General features: G+C 43.1%; 1 protein-coding gene across 21 annotated transcripts in view; it reads left to right on the plus strand.

Moving 5' to 3' along the window:
- Positions 1 to 24,257, plus strand: part of CREM (cAMP responsive element modulator) — a 53,738-nt gene that overhangs the window by 3,446 nt on the left and 26,035 nt on the right. For 10 of the 21 annotated variants that reach the window (XM_074358416.1, XM_074358418.1, XM_074358424.1 and 7 more), the window contains 5 exons: positions 3,661 to 3,760; positions 9,037 to 9,154; positions 20,078 to 20,224; positions 22,408 to 22,505; positions 22,651 to 22,790. In XM_074358416.1, coding sequence (XP_074214517.1) covers positions 3,717 to 3,760; positions 9,037 to 9,154; positions 20,078 to 20,224; positions 22,408 to 22,505; positions 22,651 to 22,790 — 547 coding nt within the window. In that variant the 5' untranslated portion in view covers positions 3,661 to 3,716. Of the gene's footprint in view, positions 1 to 1,055; positions 1,135 to 3,660; positions 3,761 to 9,036; positions 9,155 to 20,077; positions 20,225 to 21,415; positions 21,552 to 22,407; positions 22,506 to 22,650; positions 22,791 to 24,257 lie in introns of those variants that run through there. The other 11 variants (XM_074358422.1, XM_074358428.1, XM_074358430.1 and 8 more) reach the window with 5 other exon arrangements.

Here is a 24,257-nt window from a genome sequence, read left to right on the forward strand (position 1 = left end):
ACCATAGGCTCAGCCCTGCCAACCTCGGGTGTATGGCCCTTTGTAATGACTGTTGACTCTTGAACAACATGGGAGTTGGGGCACCGACCCCTGCACAGTCAGAAATCCCTGTGTAACTTTTTTCTTTTTAATTGGAGCATAGTCAGTTTACAGTGTTGTGTCAGTTTCTGGTGTACAGCATCATGTTTCAGTCATACATATATATACATATACTCCTTTTCATATTCTTTTTCATTAGAGGTTACTACAAGATATGGAATATAGTTCCCTGTGCTGTACAGAAGAAACTTGTCTATCTCTTTGACTCGTCCAAAACTTCCCTAATAGCCTACTGTTGACCAGAAACCTTAATAACAGTCAACACATATTTTATACATGTATAATATACTGTACTCTTAAAGTAAGCTAGAGAAAGGAAAATGTTATTGAGAAAAACATAAGGAAGAGATACATTTACAGTACTGTACTGTATTTACTGATACTTTAAGTTTACATCATCTGTTTACAAGATGAATCATTTGTCAGTACCAACGTCAGGACTGTCTTAGAAGATACAAAATGCTGTAGATGTTACACATACTAATACTAGGCATAAAAAAATGAACCGATAATGTGAGAAATGTGCATTTATTTACAGGGATAATGATTCATGCATTGATGACAAAGCAGCAGCGATGTGATTGCTTCATGGTCGCCTAGTGTAGTTGCCACAGTTGCTCACAGCAGCCTAGCCTATACACTAATGAATGAGTCAGTATAGAAATTTATGGCATACAATATTGTAGTCATATTCATAATGTATTGGAAACACTGTTAAATTAAAATTTAAAAATAACCCACTTATTTGTGGTAATAGCTGATAGGCAGTTTCTCCAATTGTGACACTGTACAGTAATGTAATTCTTTGAAAGCAAAGTTATAAAACAGTAAGAAAACTAATACATTATTAAATTTATTTTAAATATCACTCACCTTATGACTTTGTGAGGGTAGATTTGTGTCATGTTTTATGCATTCATGGCATACCTTTTTCTTAATTTTTTTGATATTTCTAGGCTACGAGGTTCATCTGTCTTTTCAGATTGTTGCAAATCTCCAACATTTCCCAGTATATTTATTGAAAAGAACCTGCAGGTATGCAGACCCACGCTGCTGAAGCCTATGTTGTTCAGGGGTCGGCTGTACGTCTCCCTGCCAGCTCGCCTGCTTTTGCCCAACTTTGTAATCCACGTGGTTGAGAAGGACCAGCTATATAATAGGAGCTTTGTATTCTTCTCCCATTATCGTTCAAACCTTAGTTGCTGTTGCTACTTAAATTATAGTTAACCTGTGAAGACCTGCTTTCCCAAAGAGCTGAAACCCTTCTTCATCCAGAACCCGAGAAATAGGCTGTACCTTTCTGTGCTGTCTTCCTGCTTCCGTTAGAAGTGTACTGCCCTTTTAGTCCACGTCCTTGTCTTTTTGTTTTGATCATGTTAATTGCAGTGGGGTTTTGGGGTTTTGTTTTGCTTTTCTTGCAATAACCATTGCTAATAAGTGATAGAAGTCAATGCCCAGATCAGCCTCCAGTGCCGTGCTGTTTATAGCGCACACTGCTCTTGTGTGACCACTGTGAGTCGGGGATGGAGGAAGTGGGGAACGGAGGGAGAGGGCTCCCGAATCAGGGGGCTGAGCGAACGGCCAGGTCAGTTCCTAACTGAGATTAAAGTACAGCAAGAGGGGAGACGCAGAGCAAGGGAGTTGAGGTTAGTTAAACTTTTTGGGCCTGAGGATATGTGAGCACATGGACTATGCAGATACGTACAGACTGGAGCTCAGAAGGGCGAGGTCCAGGTTGGAGGTGAGATGTGAGACCCGTCGAGTGGGGATGGAGTGCCTAGGGAGAGAGCATGGAGGTTTCTGTGACTGGAAGCCCTGGAACGCCAGCCCTCCCAGTGGGCCCGAGAGCCTGGAACGAAGGACTGGCTAATTTGGAGGGGAAACATGAGCGTGGTGTCCTGAAGAGTTCAAGGAGGACGGCATGTGGGGGTTAGGCAGTGCTGGGGGGTGTTCAGGGAGGTAGGAACTGAAAGTCATCCTCTTAGATTTGGCACGCAGGCGATCAGTCGGTGATGACTTCTTAGTAGTTGGGACGAAGTAATTCTCTGATAAGCCTGAGTCAGGACTAGGTGTATCTGGGGGTCACTATCCTGTTGTGAGACTAGTCGTTTTCTCTCTTGACGTCTTGTGGCCGTGGCGGCAGGAAGCTGGTAGTGTCTTCAGAGTTGGCGCCTCTGGGGAGAGGAGACGGGGACTGTCCCTGGACTTCACCAAGTACCTCTTCTCCTTTTTGAGTTCTGAATCCTAACGTACTACTTATTCAAAAGTTAAACTTTTGAATAAAACTTTTGAAAGAAAGTGGGATTTCCAGGAGAAATTGGGAGTGACTTATCTTATGTGGTGCCATGTTCACCATTATTATTCAGATAACATCATCATTATTCCTCGTTCAAACGTCTGGCTCCCTCATTAGAATCCACGCTCCTGCTGTAGGGGAGCAGGGACATTTTACTGTCTGTGTCTCGGTGCCCTGCATAAGGGGCTGGCCTATCGCGGGTGCTGAGCACTGTTTACTAAATAAATGGCCCCTGCTTCCATGGTTACATAGTCCTTATGGAAGATAGGTGTCCCCATGTGCAATGCCAGCACAGTACAGCACAGAAGAAGGTTTAATCCAAGGGAATGGCACCATTCTTGCTTTTTGTCCACATTGTGGGTGGCCTGGTACAAATGCCCTGCCCTCTCCCGTTGTCCCTGGGGGGAGTGTGCAGGTGGTAGCAATAACCTTTGTCCCTGTGCCCTTAGTGAGGGGCAGCAAACCTGCCCATTGACTCCGTTTCCAAGTTGGTTGGGATGATGTGACAGCATTTTCGAGGCACCACTTGGGAGGGAGCCCTGAGAGCAGCCTGTCTGACCACCTGCCCCAGTCCTGGCCTCACTGCCTGGAAGGTGCTCCGGGTCGGGCCTGTTGTTCTTTCAAACCTCAAATGCACTGAGGGCTCCCTGCTCTCCTTTCATCTTTCTCTTTGCCAGTTTTCCCTCATTCAGCAGGTCAAGTGTATATTTTTAAAAAGATATTAGTAAAAAAAAAATGGAGTTTACTTGTTAGAGTGTCTAAAACAGTTTTTTTAAAATGGATTGACGGCCCCTGGAGGAGACTTAAAGGAACTCTTACTATTTAGTTTGGAATTAAAATTCTCTGACAAGACCTAGGTTTGAATTTAAGGTAAATGAAAAATAGTCGACAAATTTGTCACAGTGGAGTTAAATTTAAGAAAATGATAAATTCATTCAGTTTGCTAAGTGATTATCGTCATTTTTAAACAGAGTGGTACCTCTGAGCCATGTGTGGTGTGCATCAAATGATTCAGACAGTGTTGCTTTCTCTTCAGTAGAGAACAGCCTGATAAATAATTAGAAAATTTTTTCTCAGAAGATGAGGAAATTGAATACAAGTAGCTTTGAAAGAAAATATGCAATTGTTTTCAGTTTTCTATGCTGTTTTTTCAGTTATGTAGAAATTAGGGTATTCTGGGGTATTGTGGTATAGTTTTGAGAGATTTTAATTTCTTTAAATAAAATTGTATAATCTGCGAATTCAACATTATAATTTTACTGCAGGCTAAATACAGAAGAAAACGGGAAGAAACAAAGCATTGATTACAAATGTCTTAATAATGAGCAAATGTGGCAGGAAAAAATATATTAAGACAAATCTCAGGTAGGTGGATATATGTTTTCCTCTTCCTTTGAAAGTTCAATTTAGAGAGCGTAAGGTTAAAATGATGGTTAAAAGAATGGTATGTATCTATGTATAACACGTGTGTGTGTGTGTGTGTGTGTGTGTGTGTGTGTGTATTATAATAATAGAATCATGTGTATCCACATTACTCAGCCGCTCAGTTCGGGGCTCCTCTTCTGCCGAGTACTGCGCTAGGCGGTGTGTGCACGGGAGGACCGTCATTCTCAGCATCTGAAGTGCTGACCTCTTTCTCAGCGGGGAGACCGTGTGCAAGGATGTGGGCAGAGTTTTCCTTCTTGCCTGTAGTCTACACTTGTACCCAACATTGTAAAACAGAGGGAAGTCTCTACCAATGTTTTACAGAAATCCAAATGTTATTTTTCATGTTTTCTTTTAGTTACTTTTAGAGACATTCTGGTTTATCAGTTGGCTCTAACTTCAAAAAGAAAATGAATTTTCTATGACAGTTTTTGTAAAACTATTTAAAAATGGGTAATAGAAATGGCTTTAATAATCTTTCCTTTTGCAGCTGGATTCTATTTTTAAAAGAGGTGAGAACATTTTACAATGGTAAATATAGTTGCTCTGTAGTATAATTTGTCTTTGCAAATTGGATACAACTAAAATTTTAGAAGTTATTTGTTAATTGTACAGTTTAATTATAATTAGGAATCTTTGTCTTATTTTTCATTTAGATATTTTTGGCCTGTGTTCCTTTTCTCTTCTTTGTTTCTGTCTTTTAGGAACACTTTTCTGGGTATCTATGATAATATTTCTTTTAAATGCTTTCCCTTTTTCTTCTCGTTTTTCCTTCTCCTTAAATATCTTGTGTGTTCTTGATACACAGGTATGCCTAAGTAACTTTGGTCATTGATTACCTCAATATTTCTATAATCATAAATACGATTTTTACAAATATATTCCTTTGTATCCATTTCTTGAAAATATGTTGCACAAATAGTGTATAGACAATACTGTGCTGTTGTACTTCAGTGTTTTGGGGCGTTATTGCAATATGATGTAGATGTTCTATTAAAGACCTAGAAAATAACAGAGTAAGCAAACACAGTTCTATCCCCCAAAAGTAGGTCATCCTAGAAGTCTTGGAACTTGTGCTAATTTTTGGATCCTGTTCTTTTAAAACAATAGTTATATTAACACTTAATACACATTATTGGGATAACATTTACTTTTCTATCGAAGAAGAAAATGGCTTGCTAATAATATAAAGAAGATTTCAGAAGAAATATTTAAGTTGGATAAGAAAAGAATATTGCAACTACTATTAATCATTTATAAGTTTAAATATACCCATTTTAGCAAATCCTTATCTGTTCTTTAGAATTATAGCACCAAATATTTGCCAGTATTTTGTTTACTCTTAGTTTATAGTGATTAATGGGCTTTTTAATTTGTTTTAGTTTTTTATTGTTTTATCTCATATGTTTTTATTTTAAAATATTCTATAATTTTTATTTCCTAGTTGGTCTTTTTCTTTCTAATTTGGATTATTGTGGAAGATTAAAATATTACATGATATATTTATAGATTATTAATATTAGTATAATTATATTTAAAATTTGTTACAGTAAGTCAGCTTTGGGGGAAATATCCTATGATACACTTCTTCAGTTTTTGCCATGACAAATGTAGTGAACATTGCAGGATTTAAATGGATCTCTCTCCTACGCTTCATCTAATAAGCTATGTCTGGACTAGCTGAGGCCAATTTGCAGACGTTAGTGTTTATGTACATCATTTCCAGCTGAGGTCTGGGTTCTGTATCTCCTATGAGGTCGTGTTTGAAGGTGCCCAGTACAGTACTTGACCCATGTGGAGCGTTTAAATGTTAGTTGAACCTTCTGCCCCGAGTCCTGCCCTGGGGTTGGCTTTTAGTGGGTGTAGGAGGTTGTGCTGCAGAGAGTTGGCTATAAATCAGCAGGAAAAGCTTGTTTGGAAATAACAGAGTGTACATTTTAAATTGGTAGTGCTGACCCAAACCTTACTCTTCTGTGGATGATTTTTACCTTCAAACAAAGTGATTTAGTATCAACTTTTATTGAATGACATGTACTGAGCACTATGCTAGGCACTCCAGAAGAATAAAATGTGATAAAATTGGAGCCTCCCCAGCCTACTGTGAAAGGCAAAGTGTACCTAAGTGAAGACCGTGGCAGCAGTTGCAGCATATACTCAAAAGCACACTGTTTCTGAGACTCACAGACACAGAGAACAGACTTATGATTACCAGGGGCAAAGGGGGTGGGAAGGCCCAAATTGGGAGTTCGAGATTTGCAGATACTAACTACTGTATACAAAATAGATGCACAACAAGTTTCTTCTGCATCTTCTGTGTAGCACAGGGAACTATATTCAGTGTTTTGTAGTAACCTCTAACAAAAAAGAATATGGAAACGAATATATGTATGTTTACGTATGACTGGAGCATAATGCTGTTCACCAGAAATTAACACAACGGTGTAAACTGACTATACTTCAATTATTAAGAGACAAAAAGAAAAAAAAGGACACTTTTTGTGAGATGTTATCTAAACTGGACTACTACTCAGGGCACTGGCTGTGGAAGGGACCCTGGGGTCACAGTCACAACACCTCTTGTTCACCCTCAGTTCTGCTGTCTGTTATGTGCCCTGTAAAACGTCACATAAGGTCTCTCTGAACCTTATTTTTATCACTTTAGTAACATCTAACAGTTACATAGTCTTCCAGAGTAGTTGATTAATTGGCTTAGTTAATGATGATGGTAGATTCTGTACAAGGCACTGGGAATACCTTGAAATCTGAGATATAATCTCCGTTGCTCACACCAGTGCTGGATCTCTGGGGACAGACGTGCATGCTGCCCAAGTGTGGTAATGGGGGCTGCACAGGGCGCTTTGGGAGCTCACAACAGCTAATTCCACTCAAGGCTGTTAGAATAGGCTTTTGAAAGATGGTGTCCTTGAGCCAGGCCTTGAAGAACTAGGAAGAATTTGCCTGTCAGACAAAGAGGGGGTGAAGGGCGTTCCAAGAAGAGGGAAGAGGAGATGTAACAGATCAGAACTGGGGGAATAAGATGTGTATTTGACCCAAAAATGGCTTATAAGGAGGCTGGGATGCAGGTTGTGGAAGGAGCAGAGTGATGGGACACGAGGCTGAGGATAAAACGGGGTCACATTGTGAAAAAGGTGGGACGGCAGTGTGGGTTGGTAATTGAGAATATGGACTTTGGAGAAAGACCTCTGTTTGAAACCTGGCTTTGCCCCTCAATACCTCTGGGGTAGATCAGAGTCCTAACTTCCCTGTGTCTCCTTTCCCTCACCTCTAAGAGAAGGACTAGTTGTACTGCCCTTACAAGGTTGTTAAGAATTAAAACTAGTAGGCATTTGCGATGTGGTAGGCACTTAACAAGTGGTAGTTATAGTTCTGATTATTGTAAGAAGTTTGGGTTTTGTCCTGCAGTAGGAAGCCCCCGAAGAGTTCTGAGCAAAAATTTGTGTTTTAGAAAGATAACTGTCAGCATGGAGAGTGGTGGCAGACTGTTCTTTAGAAGGTGGAGTCATCCCACCTGCTGGTAACCCTGTAGGGATGAAGGGTAGAGGGTTTCAGGGGTGACACTCAGGGTTCCACTTGGGCAAGTGGGTGGGTGGTGGGGCCTCATTTCCTGAAACAGACTCAGAGAAAGAATGTGTTTGTGGAGGAAGAAAAGGAGTTCGTTTGGCCCCGTTGAGTTTGAAGTACATGCAGGGCATCTGTTTGGAGAAGTTAAATGGGCATTTGGATACATGCTTTTGGAATTTGAGAGAGACCTCTGGGCTGGAGATCTAGATTTGAGAGCCTGAAGCTAAAAGCTGCTGTTTGGATCCAGAGAAAATGGATGATATTACCCAGGGGAGACTTGAGAGCAGGGCAGGAGGGCTAACCAGAGCCCCGGGACCTGTAGTGTTGACGGGTAATGCTGAGTAGGGGCAGGAGTTGTCATAGGAGCTCCCGGAGACACTGTCAGAGTTGGATGAGAGTGGAAGGTCAGCACCATGACTTTAAGAGTCCAAGAAGGAGTGTGTCAGCAGTTTTGAGCACTGCTGAGGCTTCAGACGAGAGGACTTAAAATGAACGTTGAATTCAGAGACAGATTGATCACCTTTACTAGAGAAGCTGTAGTGAGGCAGAGGCCAGTTTGGAGTTTTTCTGGGAGGAGGTAGGAGGTGAAGAAATGGAGGTAGTGTTGGCAGTTCTTGAGGGTAGTTTAGAAGTGACAGGAAAGAGATGGTCAAGAGAACAGCCAGAGAAGCGTGCCTGGTTCCCTGTGTGTGTTTGTGTATGTGGTTGGAGAGACATGAACATATTTAAATCTTGGTGGGAGGAAACCAGTGGGGTGGGCAGAGGGGGACTGACAGTGTCCTGAGTGTGATGCCCCTGAAATTTTACGTGATATAGATGCTGGAGACCTAGAGCAGAGGAGGCCCCCGAGTGGGGTAAACATTCTCTCCTCTCTGGAGTAGTAAAAGCAGTTCTTAATCGGTCCCATCCAGACTTTCTGGCTGTCCTCATCCCAGTCAGCTCTGCCTCCTGCCCACCAGATCTCGACCGGGTCCCCGAGGCTCCCCAACGCCTCCCCAGGTCCTCTGCCGCCAGCTGCTCTGTGACTCCCTCCTCTCACAGCCCTCCTTTCCCTGTTTGGCGAACCCTCCTCATCCTTCCCTGCACACCTCAGGTGACCCCATCCTCAGCTGACCTCAGCATCATCTGTTTCCCAAAGTGTTTGTTTGTTTGTTTATTTATTTATTTTTTAAACTTTTTTTTATTGAGTTATAGTCATTTTACATTTTACAATGTTTTGTCAAATTCCAGTGTAGAGCACAATTTTTCAGTTATACATGAACATACATATATTTGTTGTCACATTTTTTTTTCTGCTGTGAGCTATCACAAGATCTTGTATATATTTCTCTGTGCAATACAGTATAATCTTGTTTATCTATTCTGCATTTTAAAATCCACGAAGAAAGTGGCCTGCATATTTTTGGTATAAGCGCATTCCCACAGAACGTGGTGGGGCTCCCTTGGCGATGCTCCCCTCCAGTGAGGAAGGGACCTTCAGTTTGGAGAGTTATGATTCTGCCACGATATCTGTTTCTTGAAAAACTAAGGTGGTACAATTGGATGATAGTAACGTATATCAGAAAGCCAGGTGAAAGCAGAAAACCATCTCAGATAGGGGCCTTAATACTTCTCCCTTTTTATTGTCTTTTCAGACAAATGGAAACACTTGACTGTCAGCAGGACGGAGGTGTACCAGGCTCTGTGGCCGAGAGCGAGTCTGCTCACCTGCAGGCGCAGACTGACCCAAATTCAGCCCCCACTTTAGCCCAGGTAAACCCAGCGTGGGCAGCAGGAGGTGCCCCGGAAAGCTGGCCTTGCGGGTTCTGTTTTCTTGCAGTTGACCTTGAGTTTCCCATCTCCTGGTTCTCAGCCATCTTACTGATTTGACTTTGTAGCGAAGATAACGTGTTTGAATTACTTTGCGTAAAGGAAAACAAAACCCCTCCTTAGTTTGTAATCCTCAAATTATTATTTGAGAGGGTCGGTGATTCCAAATGGATCCAGTTTTATATTCTTTGCTATAAATATGGCAGAAATCATTTGTCCAGTATATATTTGGTTTAATCTTTACTTTCGTTTTAGTTAACCAATAGGAGTTAGCATTTGTTATTCAGCTCCTAAACTTTATTTCTGGGATATCTATAAAATAGGTGCTAAAAACATATGCATCTATTTAGCTCATCAGATACCTCCTGAGTACCTCCTGTACGGAGGCACTGGTCTGGGGAGATGCATTTCCCAGCTGTAGGTATCGAATGGGCTTAGTGGCGCGGAGATGTTAGAGTGATGATTCCAGCAGTGTGAGAGGCTGGAAGCTGTCACGGAGCAGTGACAGGCGTGGTTGCCCGGAGTGTTTGTAGAGGATTTTACTTTCGGGCTGGACACAGGGTGAGTGGAGGCCGCCAGGTGGACAAGGATCAGGAAGCACGCTGCAGGCCCGGGAAGAGTGCGCAGAGGCCCAGGGGCGGAGAATAGGGTCAGGAACTGTAGTGTCCAGGGCCCACTTGTCTGGCTGGGAAGTTGAGCTGGTCCAGGTCAGGGGAGGGGGCGGTCTGTCCTGAATTCTAAATGTTCTTGACATGTCGTCCAGGGTTCATCGTGTTTCAGACCCAGCAGCCGGGTGGGGTGGGACTGGAAGTCAGTGCCCCTGCGTGGTGATGTGGACAAGCAGTAGGCAGTATCTCAAGAAAGAACGGAAAGGGCGGAGGGCTGACCTGAGGGCCAGGGGTCGGGGGGACTTCCTGCCCTGTCTACCCAACTGGTTCCTGGGAGACCCCTTCTCTCCCAAGGCACCTGCACCCGCTCTGGGGGCCTCTCCTCACAGGTGGTCCTCCCGCTCCCGCCCCCGCCCCCGCTCCCTGGAAGACAGGCATGCAGGCCTTGGCTCTTTTTCTTAAATGCAGCCTTTTTCTTGTTAAAAAAAAAAATGCACATTCATTGTAGAAAATTGACAGAATATATATTATTGTAAAGAAGAAAATTAAAGCTATCTATACTTTTCATATCCAGAAATTTAAGCTTTGTTAGCATTTTGGTATTTATCCTTTAGTCTTTTTATCTGTGTAAACAGAATGCACATTTTTTGGTGAATTTGGGGTCTTCTAGAGTTTTTATAACTATAATTCCTGCCCTTTCATAACTATAATTTTATAACTATTTATCTTTTATATAATTTTGTAACTGTCATTCAGCCCTTTTGCTGCACATCTTCCCTCTCCCTTTAGGAAATGGCTCCCTGTCCTCCCGCCCCCAACCTCTGGTCCTGCACAGTCAGAACGGTAGACCTCAGTATCTAAGAGTGGGGGCCTGCGGCCTGTAGGCCCCCAGCTGTGGGAGCCTCAGTAAGAAGTTGCTGGAGAGGTCAAGTAATATGAAGTGTGTAAAATAACCTTGGATTTATGAGGTTTTTGAGTTGAACAGGAGTTCAGTGAACAGAAACCAGGTTTCAGTAGGAGAGAGAATAAATCAGAGGGAGAGGAAGTGGAAATTGGAAGTATAGATTCTTCAAGCAATTTTTCTGTGAAGTAATAGAGGAAGATGGGTCTGTGAAACAAAGGAGTGAGACGTGGGGTGTGGGAAAGTTGGGAGTGTTAAATAGAAGGGGAGATAGAGGTTTATGAGAAGGCTGATCACAGAACTAGAAGAAGGCTATGGTTTACATTTATAATGTTTGCTTCCTTAAAAACCTCAAATGTATCAAATGTTGATAGTCATTAAATCTGGATAGCAAGTTTATGGACTTGCTGTATTATTTTATTGTCTATATATTTTAAATATTTGATCAAAAATAAGTTACAGTTTTTATCTTTCACATACTAGGAATGTTAGGAGATTAAGAAGGAATCTGTATGCTGATTCGTTGATTCTTTTGGTTCAACAAGAGTTATTATCCTCTGTGGACACGAGACTATGAATCCTCCATGGATCATGGTTTAGTGAAGAGTTAGGGCATAGTTCTTAGCAGTCAAAAGTTTCTGAACATAATTATTAATTTAGATTCTTGTGATGCCTGAAGCTGTTCATTTATGAGGATTCATCATTTTATGCAGTATTACGTAGGTGGAGGACTAGGAAACGAAGCTGAAATCTTTATTAAGCCTGTAACGGATGCTCAAAGTGACAGGGTTTCCTGAGTAGTTCCCGATGTCACCATATGCACTCGCCACTTGCTGCGTTTAAACTCGAGGACTGAATTCCCAGGTGTTTTAAACTTAAATTCAGTTTTGTAACACTTATTTTCCTTTTTACTGGTCTAATTATTAAATAGTGTGGGAATAGAAGTGGTGGGTTTGCTCCTTTGCAGCTCGTCGTTCGATGGTGCTAGTTTGGCACACCCTGGCCTTGCTGAGGCTGCTGCCGGTCATGCTAACTCTGAAAATCATCCCAGTTCCGAAGGTCTGAGTATCGGGCACGCCCCTGGCCACCCCACGCTGCGGTGGTGACTGACTGAGGGAGGCAGAGGTGCGTCAGGGGAGGTGGAGCTCTCAGTTTTCAGTGTTTATGTTTCATGACTCCCCAGACACCAGTGGAGCCTTTCCCTTCTCTCTGTGTCCAAAAGTAAATAGAAGTCATGGTGGTGACAGCGTCACAGAGCTGGAAGCTGGGTTGGCAGTCATCGAGGTTGAGTGTTGTGACTTGGTTTTCTTTCTGCCTGAGTTATTTTTTATGCTGATTTATTTTTAATTAAGCTGGTATCTTGTCTGTTTATGTTGATATATAAGAATAGATTCTGCCCCCCTCTCCACCTTGGGAAATTCTTGGGTGATAGAGTGGAGAGTCTATTTTAAATAACCAAGCCAGGAGGAAACCCTTTCCAAAAGCCAAAATGGTGAAAAGCAAAATTACTATATGTACAAGTAGTTTTTAAAGGCACACTTAGAGCCTTTGGAAATAATATGATCCTTCGGTGGGTAGCAGGAAGTTACTTCTTTCGTGGTGGAAGACTTCAGACAAATGCAGGGGTAGAATAATACTCTGACGTGTATGTAGATACTTAATAATTATTAAGATTTCATAGCACTTGCTTCATTCATCTTTTTTCTTTTTGTTGAAGTACTTTAAGCGGCTCTACGGATCTCAGACACCCTGTCATGCTGGGTTTGCTACTCTTAAAGGATTGTGGAGTTTTTCTTATTTGGCTAAATGTCACGACTGTACTTAATAAAATCGAGCGTAATTCCATGGCGTAATATGGGCTCCCCATTTATCTCACAAACGTTGGGTCTGGTCTGAAAGCAGCAGTGATGGCACCCTGAGTGCTTCTGTTCCGTGTCTCTTGGGGACTTGCAGCACCGCCTGGAGGGTCTGGGTGCGCGAGGCCATCCCGAGGGAGCCTGAGAGACGGTGAGCTGTCCCGAGCGCCAGGTCTCGCAGCTACCGGCGCAGCCGGTGGCCTGAGGGTGACTCCTCACTCTGAAGGCTGACAGACTCTGCTTTGTAAATGATCGGTTCCCACAGTTTGGGCAGAGATGGGGAGGAGAGTGTGAGGAGCAGAATCGAGGTCATAGAGCTGGAGGGGAGCTCCATGGCATCAGGGTCCAGGGACGCCTCGGGGACTAGTTCTCATATGAAGCCTAAGCTTCCCGAGGACCGAGTATTTTGGACACACGGAGATGGGCAGCCACTGGGGAACGCTGTCCAGGGGTTATACACTGCGCATCTGCTTTCCCGTCCTCTCTGCTCTAACGCAAGCAGTTTGTAGGGGGGCACCTGGGGAAACACAGTGAGGGGCTGAAACACGATGACTCAGCCATGTGGGTCTCCATGCACGACCCACGTGTTTTCTGTTTCAAACTGGTGGAAAACTGGAATGGCATTCCTTGTCGCTTTGGCCAGCTGTGGCTAAAATCCGTCTCCTTGGTCCTGAGTAGGACCAGGAAAGGTGTGGATGGCTATCAGAAGACAAAACAAGCAGTATTTGGTCAGCAACATATTTGTATATGAAATAAGTTCTGCATCGTGTTAGGTTGACTTGGTATATTTACCGTCGGCTAAGTACATCTAGTTCAAGCACAGTGTGAATTGGATCTTGTTTTTTAACCTCAGTGTGCTCATTTCCTGACTTAAAGGGCTCTTACTGAAAGAGAAAATGTTCCTCTTAAGATTTTGAAATAAAAATTTTCATTTTACTGTTGGCTTTCTATTGCTCCTTAATTTTATGTATTCTTTCCCCTGGCTATTTTTAATTGCCCTAATTTAATTTTTTTTAACATTATGTTTGTATACACTTAGAATTAACACTAAAAATTAATGAAAGTTGGGAGGGAAAAGTAACATTGAATTTTTCTCAGTAAATGCTAAATCTTTATTGTTACTTAGTCAACTAATTCAATGAAATATACTGCTTTGAAATGTAACTCATTCTTGAAGGTAATTCAGGGTTTAAGGGATATAAAGTAAAAGTAATTTGTGAACTGCTAATATTAGTGACCCTCCTCCCTTTTTCAGGGAGAAAAATTAGCTAAAGGCATTGTCTTTGAAAGCATAAAGAACTCCTAATTTTAACTGCTCATCACTGATCATCACAGTACTATTGGAAGTATTATCAAAATAGACTATGGAATTAAGAATGACTAGATTTTGGTATTTGCTTTGCTTTCAGGAGGGGAATTTTCTTGAAGAGACATCATATTTGGCCATTTATAATTACAATACCAGAAACAGATAACCACTTCTCTCTTTTTAAATTCAGACCATAGGTTTCAGACAGAATTTGTTTATCGCCTGCACACAGAGAGGACTCAGGGCCCCACTGCAGTCCTCGTTAGGTTTTAACAGAGCAGACATGTAAATACCAGTCTGACGTGGCCAGCTCTGTCTGTGCTTTCAGCTGATATTTGCAAGGTAAAAGTAGGTAAAATTTAACTCCAGTGATTTTTTTGCAATTTGTTAGCCACACTGTTTAAAAAAAACTCAGTGGGAAAGAAAAACACTGAAGACACTAAAATGATACTGATTCTACATTTTTCACTTTGTCTTTATTTAGCACAATTAAATACAGCTTTTTAAAAAGTGAAATATTTTGCATCTTGATGAAAATGTTCACATTTGTAATATTAGTTGCTTGTTTTCAGCCTTAACAATATTTGAAATATTCTTTAAACACTTTTTCCCGTAGAAGAAACAGACTCTTTTGGGAATCCTTTCTTAATACACAGAAATCAAGTTTTCCACCTTCTCGTGCAGAGTGTTAGTGGGTTTCATTGTAGTCCTTGAGATTAAAATAGGTAATCTATAGATCTGAGTTCTACAGGCAGCAGAGTTGATAGTAAAATCTGCTATACCGTGGATTCACATTTTTCATCCTTTATTAACTGTCTTACACACGGGCTCAGTGGCTCTGTGACACGGGCAGCTGCTCTGTGACATCATAAACCCCATCATAAGGGAACCTAGCGACGGACTGGAGCCAGTCCACTGGGTGTTGATCAAATGCCGTGGTACCACATTGTGAGCTTTCCCCAGTTATAACTGTCGTTACCAGAGTTTTTAAATTGCAAAGCCAAGTCAGGCCGTCAATTGCGTCATCTTAATTTATCATTTCTTCTGACTGACTACTGTCTGTTGTGGGGTTTCCGGTGAATGTGGTGGCATCAGCATAATCTGTGTTCCAGTCGCCCTATAGAAGAAGATTATTCTTCAGGAGGTCTGGAAAAGAAGGTAAAGTAGGTCTGCTATGAGTTCATTTCATGCACTGTTAAAGCCTCACAAAAGGGTATAAACTATGAAGCATAAAATACTCCACCTTATGTCTCTGCTTTTGAGCAGCTGCCCACTTGATCATTGGATGATGATGGTACTCACGTATCTCCCCAAGGCTGTCTTCCCCTCTTCTCTTTTGGGTTTTTTGGGCAAATGTTCTCTCCTCTGGGGAGCTTTCCACAGCAGGTGTACTTCACTTAGCTTCCTTCCACCCTCCCCCCTACCACCTTGCCAGTTACCTTACTTTATTTTTCTGTTAAGAATTTAGCACCACCCCAAATCATGTTTGTCTCGTCGTCAGTTGTCTGTCTCCTTCTGATCTGGGAGCTCAGACTTCTCTTGTTACCTGCCATATCCCCATTGTCTAGACGGGTCCACAGGGCAGGCTTCCAGTGAACACTGAGTCAATGAAAGAATGAGTTAATTCGTACTTGTGACTTGTTTCTGTGAGATTTACTTATTGGATTCTTGGAGTTTGATGCTTATGAGGAAGATTTTTCTCCTTCCACCTGAAGTATGCACACTTTACTTCAAGTGAGCTGAGTTTCGTGTCCCACACAGCGGTCTTCAGGAGAGACTCCCTCCTCTTCTCTTCCTGGGGCTTCTTGAGAATTCTGTTCGTGCCCCAGGAACAGAGTAATCACAGTGCTCTGTCTAGACAGCTGTCTTCAGTCTTTCTCCCGTCTTTATTTGCTGTCTGAGCTTGAGCCAGCATCTGTCCATCCTCTGCGCCTGGTTGCCTCCCATTGCTTTCAGCCTACAACTGACCCTGCCACCTTACACACAAACAAAAAGCTGCTTCTTCTTTGTCCATTTTTGGCCTTGGGGCCACCTCGCGCGTTCCTACCCCTGAGCACCGTAGCCTTCTCCAAGGGCACTCTGTAGTCCACGTAGAGTAACACGGTAATAGTGCTCAGAGGTTAAAGGTGAGGAGCCACATGACTTTTTCTGTGAATAATGATGAAGTTTGTCCTTTAACTCTGCCAATACAGTTATAAGCTTAATGCTGGTCACTTAGCAGTTTTGGCAAAACTAGTGAGGATGGAGAAAGCCTGGCAGCTCCTCTAGGTCTGAGGGTTTTGCTGTTGGTGGTGAGGACACAATGGAATTGTAACTCTAGGGCACGTCACTTGGGCTGCTTCTCAGCCTCTAATTAATGAAAGAGTGGTCCCAGGGGCTTTCGTATTGCCCAGAGTTGGACACAGGGTGTTCACTGTGGCTCCAGATTCGTGTAACTCATCTCCAGAATTCTATGCGTACAGTTTTGTACTAGTGGGAACAGCTCTGTTCTATAGCAGGTTTTAAGCCATTTTGATAGCCCACTGTTTAATTATTTAAAATCCTGAAAATTATACTTGAAAAATAATCAAAGCAACGTGAAGGCATGATTTATACTTATCAAAGCCCTATAATTCTTCCTGGAGTTGATCTTCTCAGTCTCTGATGTCTCTGAAGCTGGGGCATTCCACCACAGACGTGAGTGGGGCCCTGTCTGCATTTGGGCCCCCAGGTCTGATTTGCGAGGATGCTTGCATGTGCTACTCTGGGATACAGTTCATACTCTGCTTCGCTCAGTCTTTGATACGTGGATGCTCCGTCAGGATTACTGGATGTGCTGCTGTGGCCGGGCTGAAACCGCAGCCTGCGTCAGCACTTTGCCCTCTGAGCTGTGAGCAGAGCCTGGGGCTGCGTGAGGCCAGAGCAGTGGTTTTCAAAGTGGGGTGCCTGGAACCCTGGGGGGAGACTCCAAGGACTTGGTATGTTCCAAATAACTACTGTATGATGTTGCAAAGTCATGCCTGGAGGTTTGTGAGGACAAAACTGTCTTCACAATCATGCTAAGATTTCTTTTTCTTTTTTCTCTGTATTGGCGTTTGCCCTGATGGTGCAGAAACAGCAGGGGGTAAGCCTGTTGGCGCCTCAGCACAGTCAAGTCAGTGGCACAAAAACCGCATCCAGTTCCAGTTAAAAAAAAAGCCCCTGATGAACCAGTAAATGTTACCGATTGAGTTAAATCTTGAGACTTGGGTACATGTTGTCTTAATATTCTGTGCTGTGAAACTGGTACGTTCATGGAAAGCATTCTCGTGCCTCCTGGAGACCGATGGTGTTCTTGAGAAAAAACACTTGAGTTATTGTCTGAGCGGCAACATGAACTAGCTGTGTTTTTTCCCCACAGAACATAATTTTTCTCGAAACAATGGCAAATAGCCAAACTGTGGCTGTTCAATTCAAGTATTTGAAAAACATTTTCCCCAAAGCAAATGAAGTCATAAGCTTGTCACTTCAAGGAAAACAATTAACAATGTTTATTGCCAGTGATAGAACTCAAGCTTTTAAATGGAAGTTTTGAGTTTTGGAAAACCTGCATCTGCCATTTTGAGCTTGACAGTGCCCCAGTATTTATCGTTTTCTGATGAAACTGATGTTGATTTAATGAATGTGATTTTTGGATAGTATATCATGAAATGTGTCAGCATTTGGGAGGCCTACTTAATTCAGTGAGCCAGTATTTTCTTAGTAATGACCACATGATGTTCCAAAGTCATACCTGGCTAAAGAGCTATCCAAAGTATAAGACAGACCAGTGGATTTTGACATAACTGATCGGTTTTCAGATTCCACATGGCAGCTAACCTTTAAGAGACAACCGCTTGCTGAGTTTGGGTGTAGTATCAAAGAAGAATGTCCACATTTTTCTGAAAAAGCGATTGAAATACTCCTCCTTTCCCAAGCATATCTCTGTGGAAGGCGCCTTCTCTTCACGTACTGACTAAAACAACACCTTGCAACTGATTCAGTGCAGAAATAGGTATGAAAATCTAGTTGTTTTCAGTTAAACCAGACATTAAAAGAATTTGAAAAATGTAAAACATTGACACTCTTGTCACGAATTATTTTGTTTTGGAAAATAATTCATCTTCATAAAATGTCATTGATGTTAGCATGTGATGGAATTATTATCATTATTTTAAAATGAGTTACTAAATATTTAAAAACTTCTCAGAGTTGATTTCTGATATGGCAAATGTCAGTGCACGTAAGCAGTGGTGACTTGGGAGAGCCGGTGGTGCACACCCTTTGCAGTTTTGTGTCCGGTGACATCGCTGGGAGCTGAGAAATCTGCTGTAGTGGCAGTGTTCACGTTACACAAGGCCGCAAATGTTACACACAGTGTTCTGTCTTCCCAGGAGCTGGCTGCAGACGTTTACAGGCGTTTATCCTGCTGGATGTACATTACATGAACAGAGGTTCTTTGAGGTCATCAGTAATTTTTCAGAGTGTAAAGTGTCCTGAGGCTAAAAAGTCTGAGCTTTAGTTGTGTGGCAGAGGAATACCTTTTGGCAGTTGGTTCACAAGGAGGTGGATGCCTTTTTGTAATTCACGCAGAATTGCCTTTTGTGCTGGGAACATTTGTACAATAAATCCAATGGTTTTTAATATTTGTTTTTTTTTAAATGGAGATACTGGGGATAGAACCAGGACCTCGTGCATGCTAAGCATGTGCTCTACCACTGAGCTGTATCCTCCCCCAAATCCAGTGGTTTTTAAACTTCCGGGTGTTAAATCTGCTGGCTCCATCATGGAAGGACCCTTTTCTTTTCCCTAAAATCTAAATAGGCAGTGGTACACTAGGGTAGGCGGGCTGAACCTGCTTCTTGAGCTATATGTTGGGTGCCCCTGGCCTGGCTTCCCGCGTTTCTTTCCCCTGGTGTCCAGGCTGTAGCAAGGCCCCCACCCGTGGTTCAGGCCGCACTGCCCTTTCTGGCCTGTGGTTTTCATGACCTGGCCAGCAGAGCAGTTCGTTCCACGGTGTGTGTGTGCTATTGTTTCTCAGGTGTTGGTCTTAGCAATTCTGTTTCTACCCTAGTGCACCTAATTCAGTGCTCTCTGCATAGGTTCCCTCTCACGGATGAAAGAGTTTGTTCTTTTGGATTGCCAAAGACGTGTGCCTTCCAAGGGAATGATGTCGATAAATTAATGTAAACCCAGTTTTGAGTACTTTTTAAAAAGTATTAATATAGTTTGGAAATGATTGGTTTTCATTAAAGTGAGGCTTTCCCGCAGAGGCTTTCTTGAAAATGTTTTAGCTTCTGTGCTTTCCTACCACTCACGATAGAAACCAGTAGCCTCCTTCATTTCCAAAGTCTTTGACTGTTTTGAGCAAGTCATAATGAAGAGTGAAACTCAGTAGAACGAGGTAGAGTTTCTAAGATTACTCTGGCCCATAGGAGCGAGTTATTTACAAACTAGAAACTTGGCAGGTTTTGAAGTCCAGAGGAGTGAAGGTTTATTGTGTTCTGCGCAGGGATCTTTGTCGAAGGCACCCAGGGTAGCTGGGAAGTGGTGGCCCTCTCCTCCTGTGTGAGCTCGGGAAGCTTCTGGCCCTCTCTGGATGCTGGGGCGTGGGGAGGGGGCTTTCTCTGGTTCAGAGACGCTGGGGGCATGGGAGGTCCTGGGGTTTTTTTGGCCAGGGCCTTTTTGGCGACGACAGGGGCATAAAAGTAATGGCAGTTTTCATCAGTATAGAGACGAGGCATCAGCTAGTATCTGGAAGACTAGCCACTGTAATATATGTAACAAGTTTCATTTATTAAGAAACAATGTACCATGTTTAAGTTCTGCCTCTAATTTCTCTCTAGAAGTAGAGGGTAGCTTATACTCTGGCCTAAAGAAGGCTTCACTGTTGGTAGCCGAGCAGTCCTAGTGAGGTAGTTTAACTGCTTTAGAACCTCATGCTTGGAACATTCTTAGCCACCGAAGCATGGGACCCGAAAGTGAGGAGCATGGGTTCTTTAGTATGTGTCACATCAGGGGATGACCGTTCCAGGACAGTAACCATCTCCTAATGGTAAGGACCCTGGCTTGCCTGCCATTTCTTAGAAGCAGGGAAACCAGGCCAGTCCTAACAGTGAATGGTGTCTCTTTAAGAAAAACGGAAAGGGCGAAGAGAAGGTCCAGCCTTAATCCTCCACGATGATCACTTTGCAGGTTTCTGTAGCTGGACCAGGCACCGGAAGAGGCTCCCCCACTGTGACTCTGGTACAGTTACCTTCGGGCCAGACTGTCCATGTCCAGGGAGTAATTCAGACACCACAGCCATCGGGCACCCCGTCACCACAGACACAGGCGGTGCAGGTCAGCTTCCTTCCCGGGTGATCGGCCTTTGACCTCCTTGAGCTTTTTTTTTCTTTTACTAATCCATTTACCATCATTTTCTTTGTGTAGCTTTTATGCTCAAATACCACTGTGAAACGCTTGGAGGGGTTTCCTCCTTGTGTGCGAGGTGCACTGGGCTGGGCGGGCTGCACGGATCTGACTTGGGTTGCGGTCTCCTTTTCGGCTCCGAGTCACTCTGCTTTACGCTGTTGTTCTGGGCTCAAACTCAGTGTGTCAGCAGAGCTCTCCATAGGTGTTGGGAAGTACTTGGGGGATTCTCCGGCAATGTCTGATGCGCATGGTGACGTGAGGTCTGCAGCACTGATGCCCCCTGCCCCCGACACTCAAGGTAGTGGGTGGACGTTTAGGTTCACTGTTAATTCAGTGTGTGTGATGTGATCTTGTTGTTTCCCTGCTGTTATGTTCATATGTCAGATTAAACCTTGGTTTTTTTAAGACACGGTTAGTGTTGTGGTTGTGAACCAGAGATGTAGTTTTTTATTTATTAATATCAAAGTTGGTCATAAATGCTTAACATTTCTTGAAGCCAAAACATTTTTGGCATCAATAGATGTGAATTATTACGTGTGCATTTTTTTTAAAGCATACTTTTCTCTTTTGCTGAATTTATTTCTGTTCCTTTTTAAGATCTGTTACTATCCTTTAAATGTTTAAATTATTTGAACCTAATTGCTGACAAAAAGATGCTGAGGAAAATGTAGCTGCTTACAGTCTTGTCCTTTTCGTGCAAGTTGAACCCAGTTCTTTGCGGGATGAGCTGAGGCCTGCAACGCGGCACTGGAAGCAGTCCCCACGTGCGTTAAGGCTTGGTTAGCTCTTGGCGTGGTGGTCTTTCTCGTCATTCAGAAGTGTAGGAACGAGCCTCAGTGTTGTCTTTTTTTTTGGGATGACCTTTGTTTGATTCTGGGAGTTTCTGACTCTTTCTGACCCTAATTATGAAGCAAGAAGGCCTTTGCACTCTCCTTGTGTTATGACTTTCACTGAGTGCAGATGTCTCCACCTGGTTTTCACCTGGCAGGTTCCCATCCTCAGTAGGCTCTTCTGGATTTTGCTAAATGGATTATTGAATTGTGTTAGAGATAGGTGCCTGTGGATCTTGTTTCAGAATTCCTACCTGTCGAATTATAAACTTCAGTTTTTGCTTCCTAGAGTCACAGCCACACGAGGAGGCTGCTGTGATTATATGAGAGATGCGTGAAAGCCCAGCGTAAAGTGGTGACTAGCAGGTGGTGAGGTGTGGGTGTCTGATTGCAACGACATTTTCTCTAACAGCTTCTACTCATGGGTGAGTGTCCTTGTGTGGGGGTGTCCACCCCCAGAGGCGCACTGTCAAGCGTGCGGGTGAACACCTGTGCACAGCCGTGTGCCTTAGGAGGTACATCCTCCTGCTTGCACTGTTGGTACTTTAGTAAGCTCTTTTGATTGTGCCCAAATCAAATGCCCACGTAAGTGTGATAAGTAAACTGAGTTCTCTAAACTGAGAATTATGCTAGGCCCTGAGTAATAAGTGGCTGAATGTACTGAGAGCAGTCATAAAGAGGCCATTAGTTCAGTTTTCTGACTTTCTTTAATAACCATGTTATTATATTATTATATTATTACTTAAAAAGTGAACTCATGCTTAAAACTGGGATCTTTCTTTTAAGGAGAAATTCCTTATTTTGACTTTCAAGACCTCCCACCATCAAGCCCCAGCCCACTTCTTAAAGGTAAAGCCTGACTTTAACCAGGCTTGTTGTGTGTTCATCTTCTTAAACAAGTTGCTTCTTCCACGGACGTATCCAGGGTGTAGCCTGGAGACCCAGCTCAGGTCAGCAGTGGTGCTGTGAAACCGAGACTCTCCTGCTGTTGTGGCCAGCGGCCCCGGCTGGATTCATGAGAGTGTTCCCAGGGCTGGGATCTTAGGTCTTAAGTCCCTACATCTAGTGCTTTCCTGTGAAGGCTCGCCTGACGTTTGTGTTTCTGCGGCACCTGTAAGTGGCCGTCCCAGGCCCGCCGACTGGCCCCGCAGCCTGGGTGCTGGGGTCTGTGTGCGCCCCACTTGGTGCGCTGGCCTGGTGCTGCACTGAGACCCTGGGCCCTGGGCCGTGAGTGAGACAGCACGCATTTCGCACTGCATTCCAGGAACTCTTGTGTTGTAGGTAGTAGCCATCGCAGAGGCTGATGACTCTGCAGAATCAGAAGGTGTAACTGACTCTCAGAAACGGAGAGAAATCCTTTCACGAAGACCCTCTTATAGGTAAGTTAAGTCATGATACTGTCATGATACTTTTTCCAAAAAGGGAGAATAATTGTGCATCACATGGGTTCTCCCATTGTAGCTTTTTCTGCTTTAAATCTCATTCATGCATCTTAATCATTTATACTGTCAAATTATGTTTTAGAAAAATACTGAATGAACTTTCCTCTGATGTGGCTGGTGTTCCCAAGATTGAAGAAAAGTCAGAGGAGGAAGGCGTGCCCCCTCACGTGGCTGCGATGGCAGTGCCGACTAGCATTTACCAGACCAGCACGGGGCAATACAGTATGTATGCCGCGCCGGCGGGGCCTAGCACTCGCCTGAGCCTGTTGCGCTACTGGAGCGCCTGGTTTTGGACTAACGTGCCCTTGTCACGGTGCATCATAATACTAAGCTGTGTGGGAAGAGTGTGTCAGAGAAATGAGAGATTGGGCCTGACAGCTGTTGTAGACTTTTGAAAAGTAAAAGAATGTTTTACCAAATAGAAGAAAACCTTGAGGTAAATGCAAAGGGAGGGTGTCTCCTGTCTGTATGTTTATGTTCGTGCCTCATACAGGTTTAAAGCTCACTGCCTTTATGATGCATGTGACCCTGATGAGATACAAAGTCTGTTTCATTCTTGTTGGCCTTTGTTACCAACAATTACATTTTATACTGACGAATCTAGAAGAGGTACATATGTTTTCTAAATTATGTTTCGAATGTAATTCTCTACTGTGTTAATTTGTGCTACAGCTTTTTCTAGAAGAGGATGGGAAAATGATTTATCTTTTTTAAACTAAAGCGATTGGACATCATTTTACTTGAAATTTTAAGCACCAAAAGCTGGAAATAAACAGATACATTCACATTTAGTCTTGCGCATTTTAATGGGCTGTTAATTCTGTGCTTTTTGCTCCAGTTAAAGCACTAGTCTTTTCCCAAGTCAAGAATTTTTATGTTTGGTACATAAAAATACTTCAGTAAAATATAAGAGCTGGGAAGAAAAGTGGGGAGGAAAAGATGGAAAAAGGACTGAAAAAAATGTTTTTTAGAAAAAGCTAGTTAGGTACAGGAATATGTGTGATGTTAATTACTGTGTTGATCCAAGTACAGTGTTAAGATTTTAGATGTATTTTCTGTTTTCCCTCAGAAAATAATACTCCCTACAAAAAGTGTCAAGTCTTAACTTATGACTTGGCTGCTAAAGCAAGCTATAGTCTGTGGGAAAACCTTATAGAGTCATTAGTTTTTAGGGCTTTTCTTTTAGTGGTGGTAGATTTGCAGTATTAAATGAATTCTGCCTTTGTGATTTCGGTTCTTTGGCTAGCTCTCACCCTGATACCTGGCAGAACTGGGCTGTAATTTGTCCACACCCTCTACAGGGTGCTGCTTGGACGTGTCCAGAGTCAACGTTAGGAAAAGAAACCTCCCCACGGTCTGTAAGAGTTAAACCCTGAGGATTTTTTCAATTTCATTTCTCTTGTATTGCTTCTCTGATTTATTTGCCTCCCTCGTCTGGCCTGCTGGGACCATGCGGCGGGAGTTTTAGGACCGTTAAGTCAGAGCCTGCTCCCTGGTGTGCATCAGTCCCCATGCAGGTCCCCAGGCCCTGGAGTGGCTGGCTGGGGCTTGGGGCTACTGGAACTCCTGGCTGGTCAGCTCTGACCTTGAGCAGCGGGCCGTGCACATAGTATCATTTTCTGTTTTGTGTCACAATGGGGAAAGTTGGCAGTCACTGCTGGAACAATCTAAGACGTCTTCAGTAGGAGG

The sequence above is a fragment of the Camelus bactrianus genome, chromosome 35 (assembly GCF_048773025.1).
Source record: "Camelus bactrianus isolate YW-2024 breed Bactrian camel chromosome 35, ASM4877302v1, whole genome shotgun sequence".
NCBI classification, from domain to species: domain Eukaryota; kingdom Metazoa; phylum Chordata; class Mammalia; order Artiodactyla; family Camelidae; genus Camelus; species Camelus bactrianus.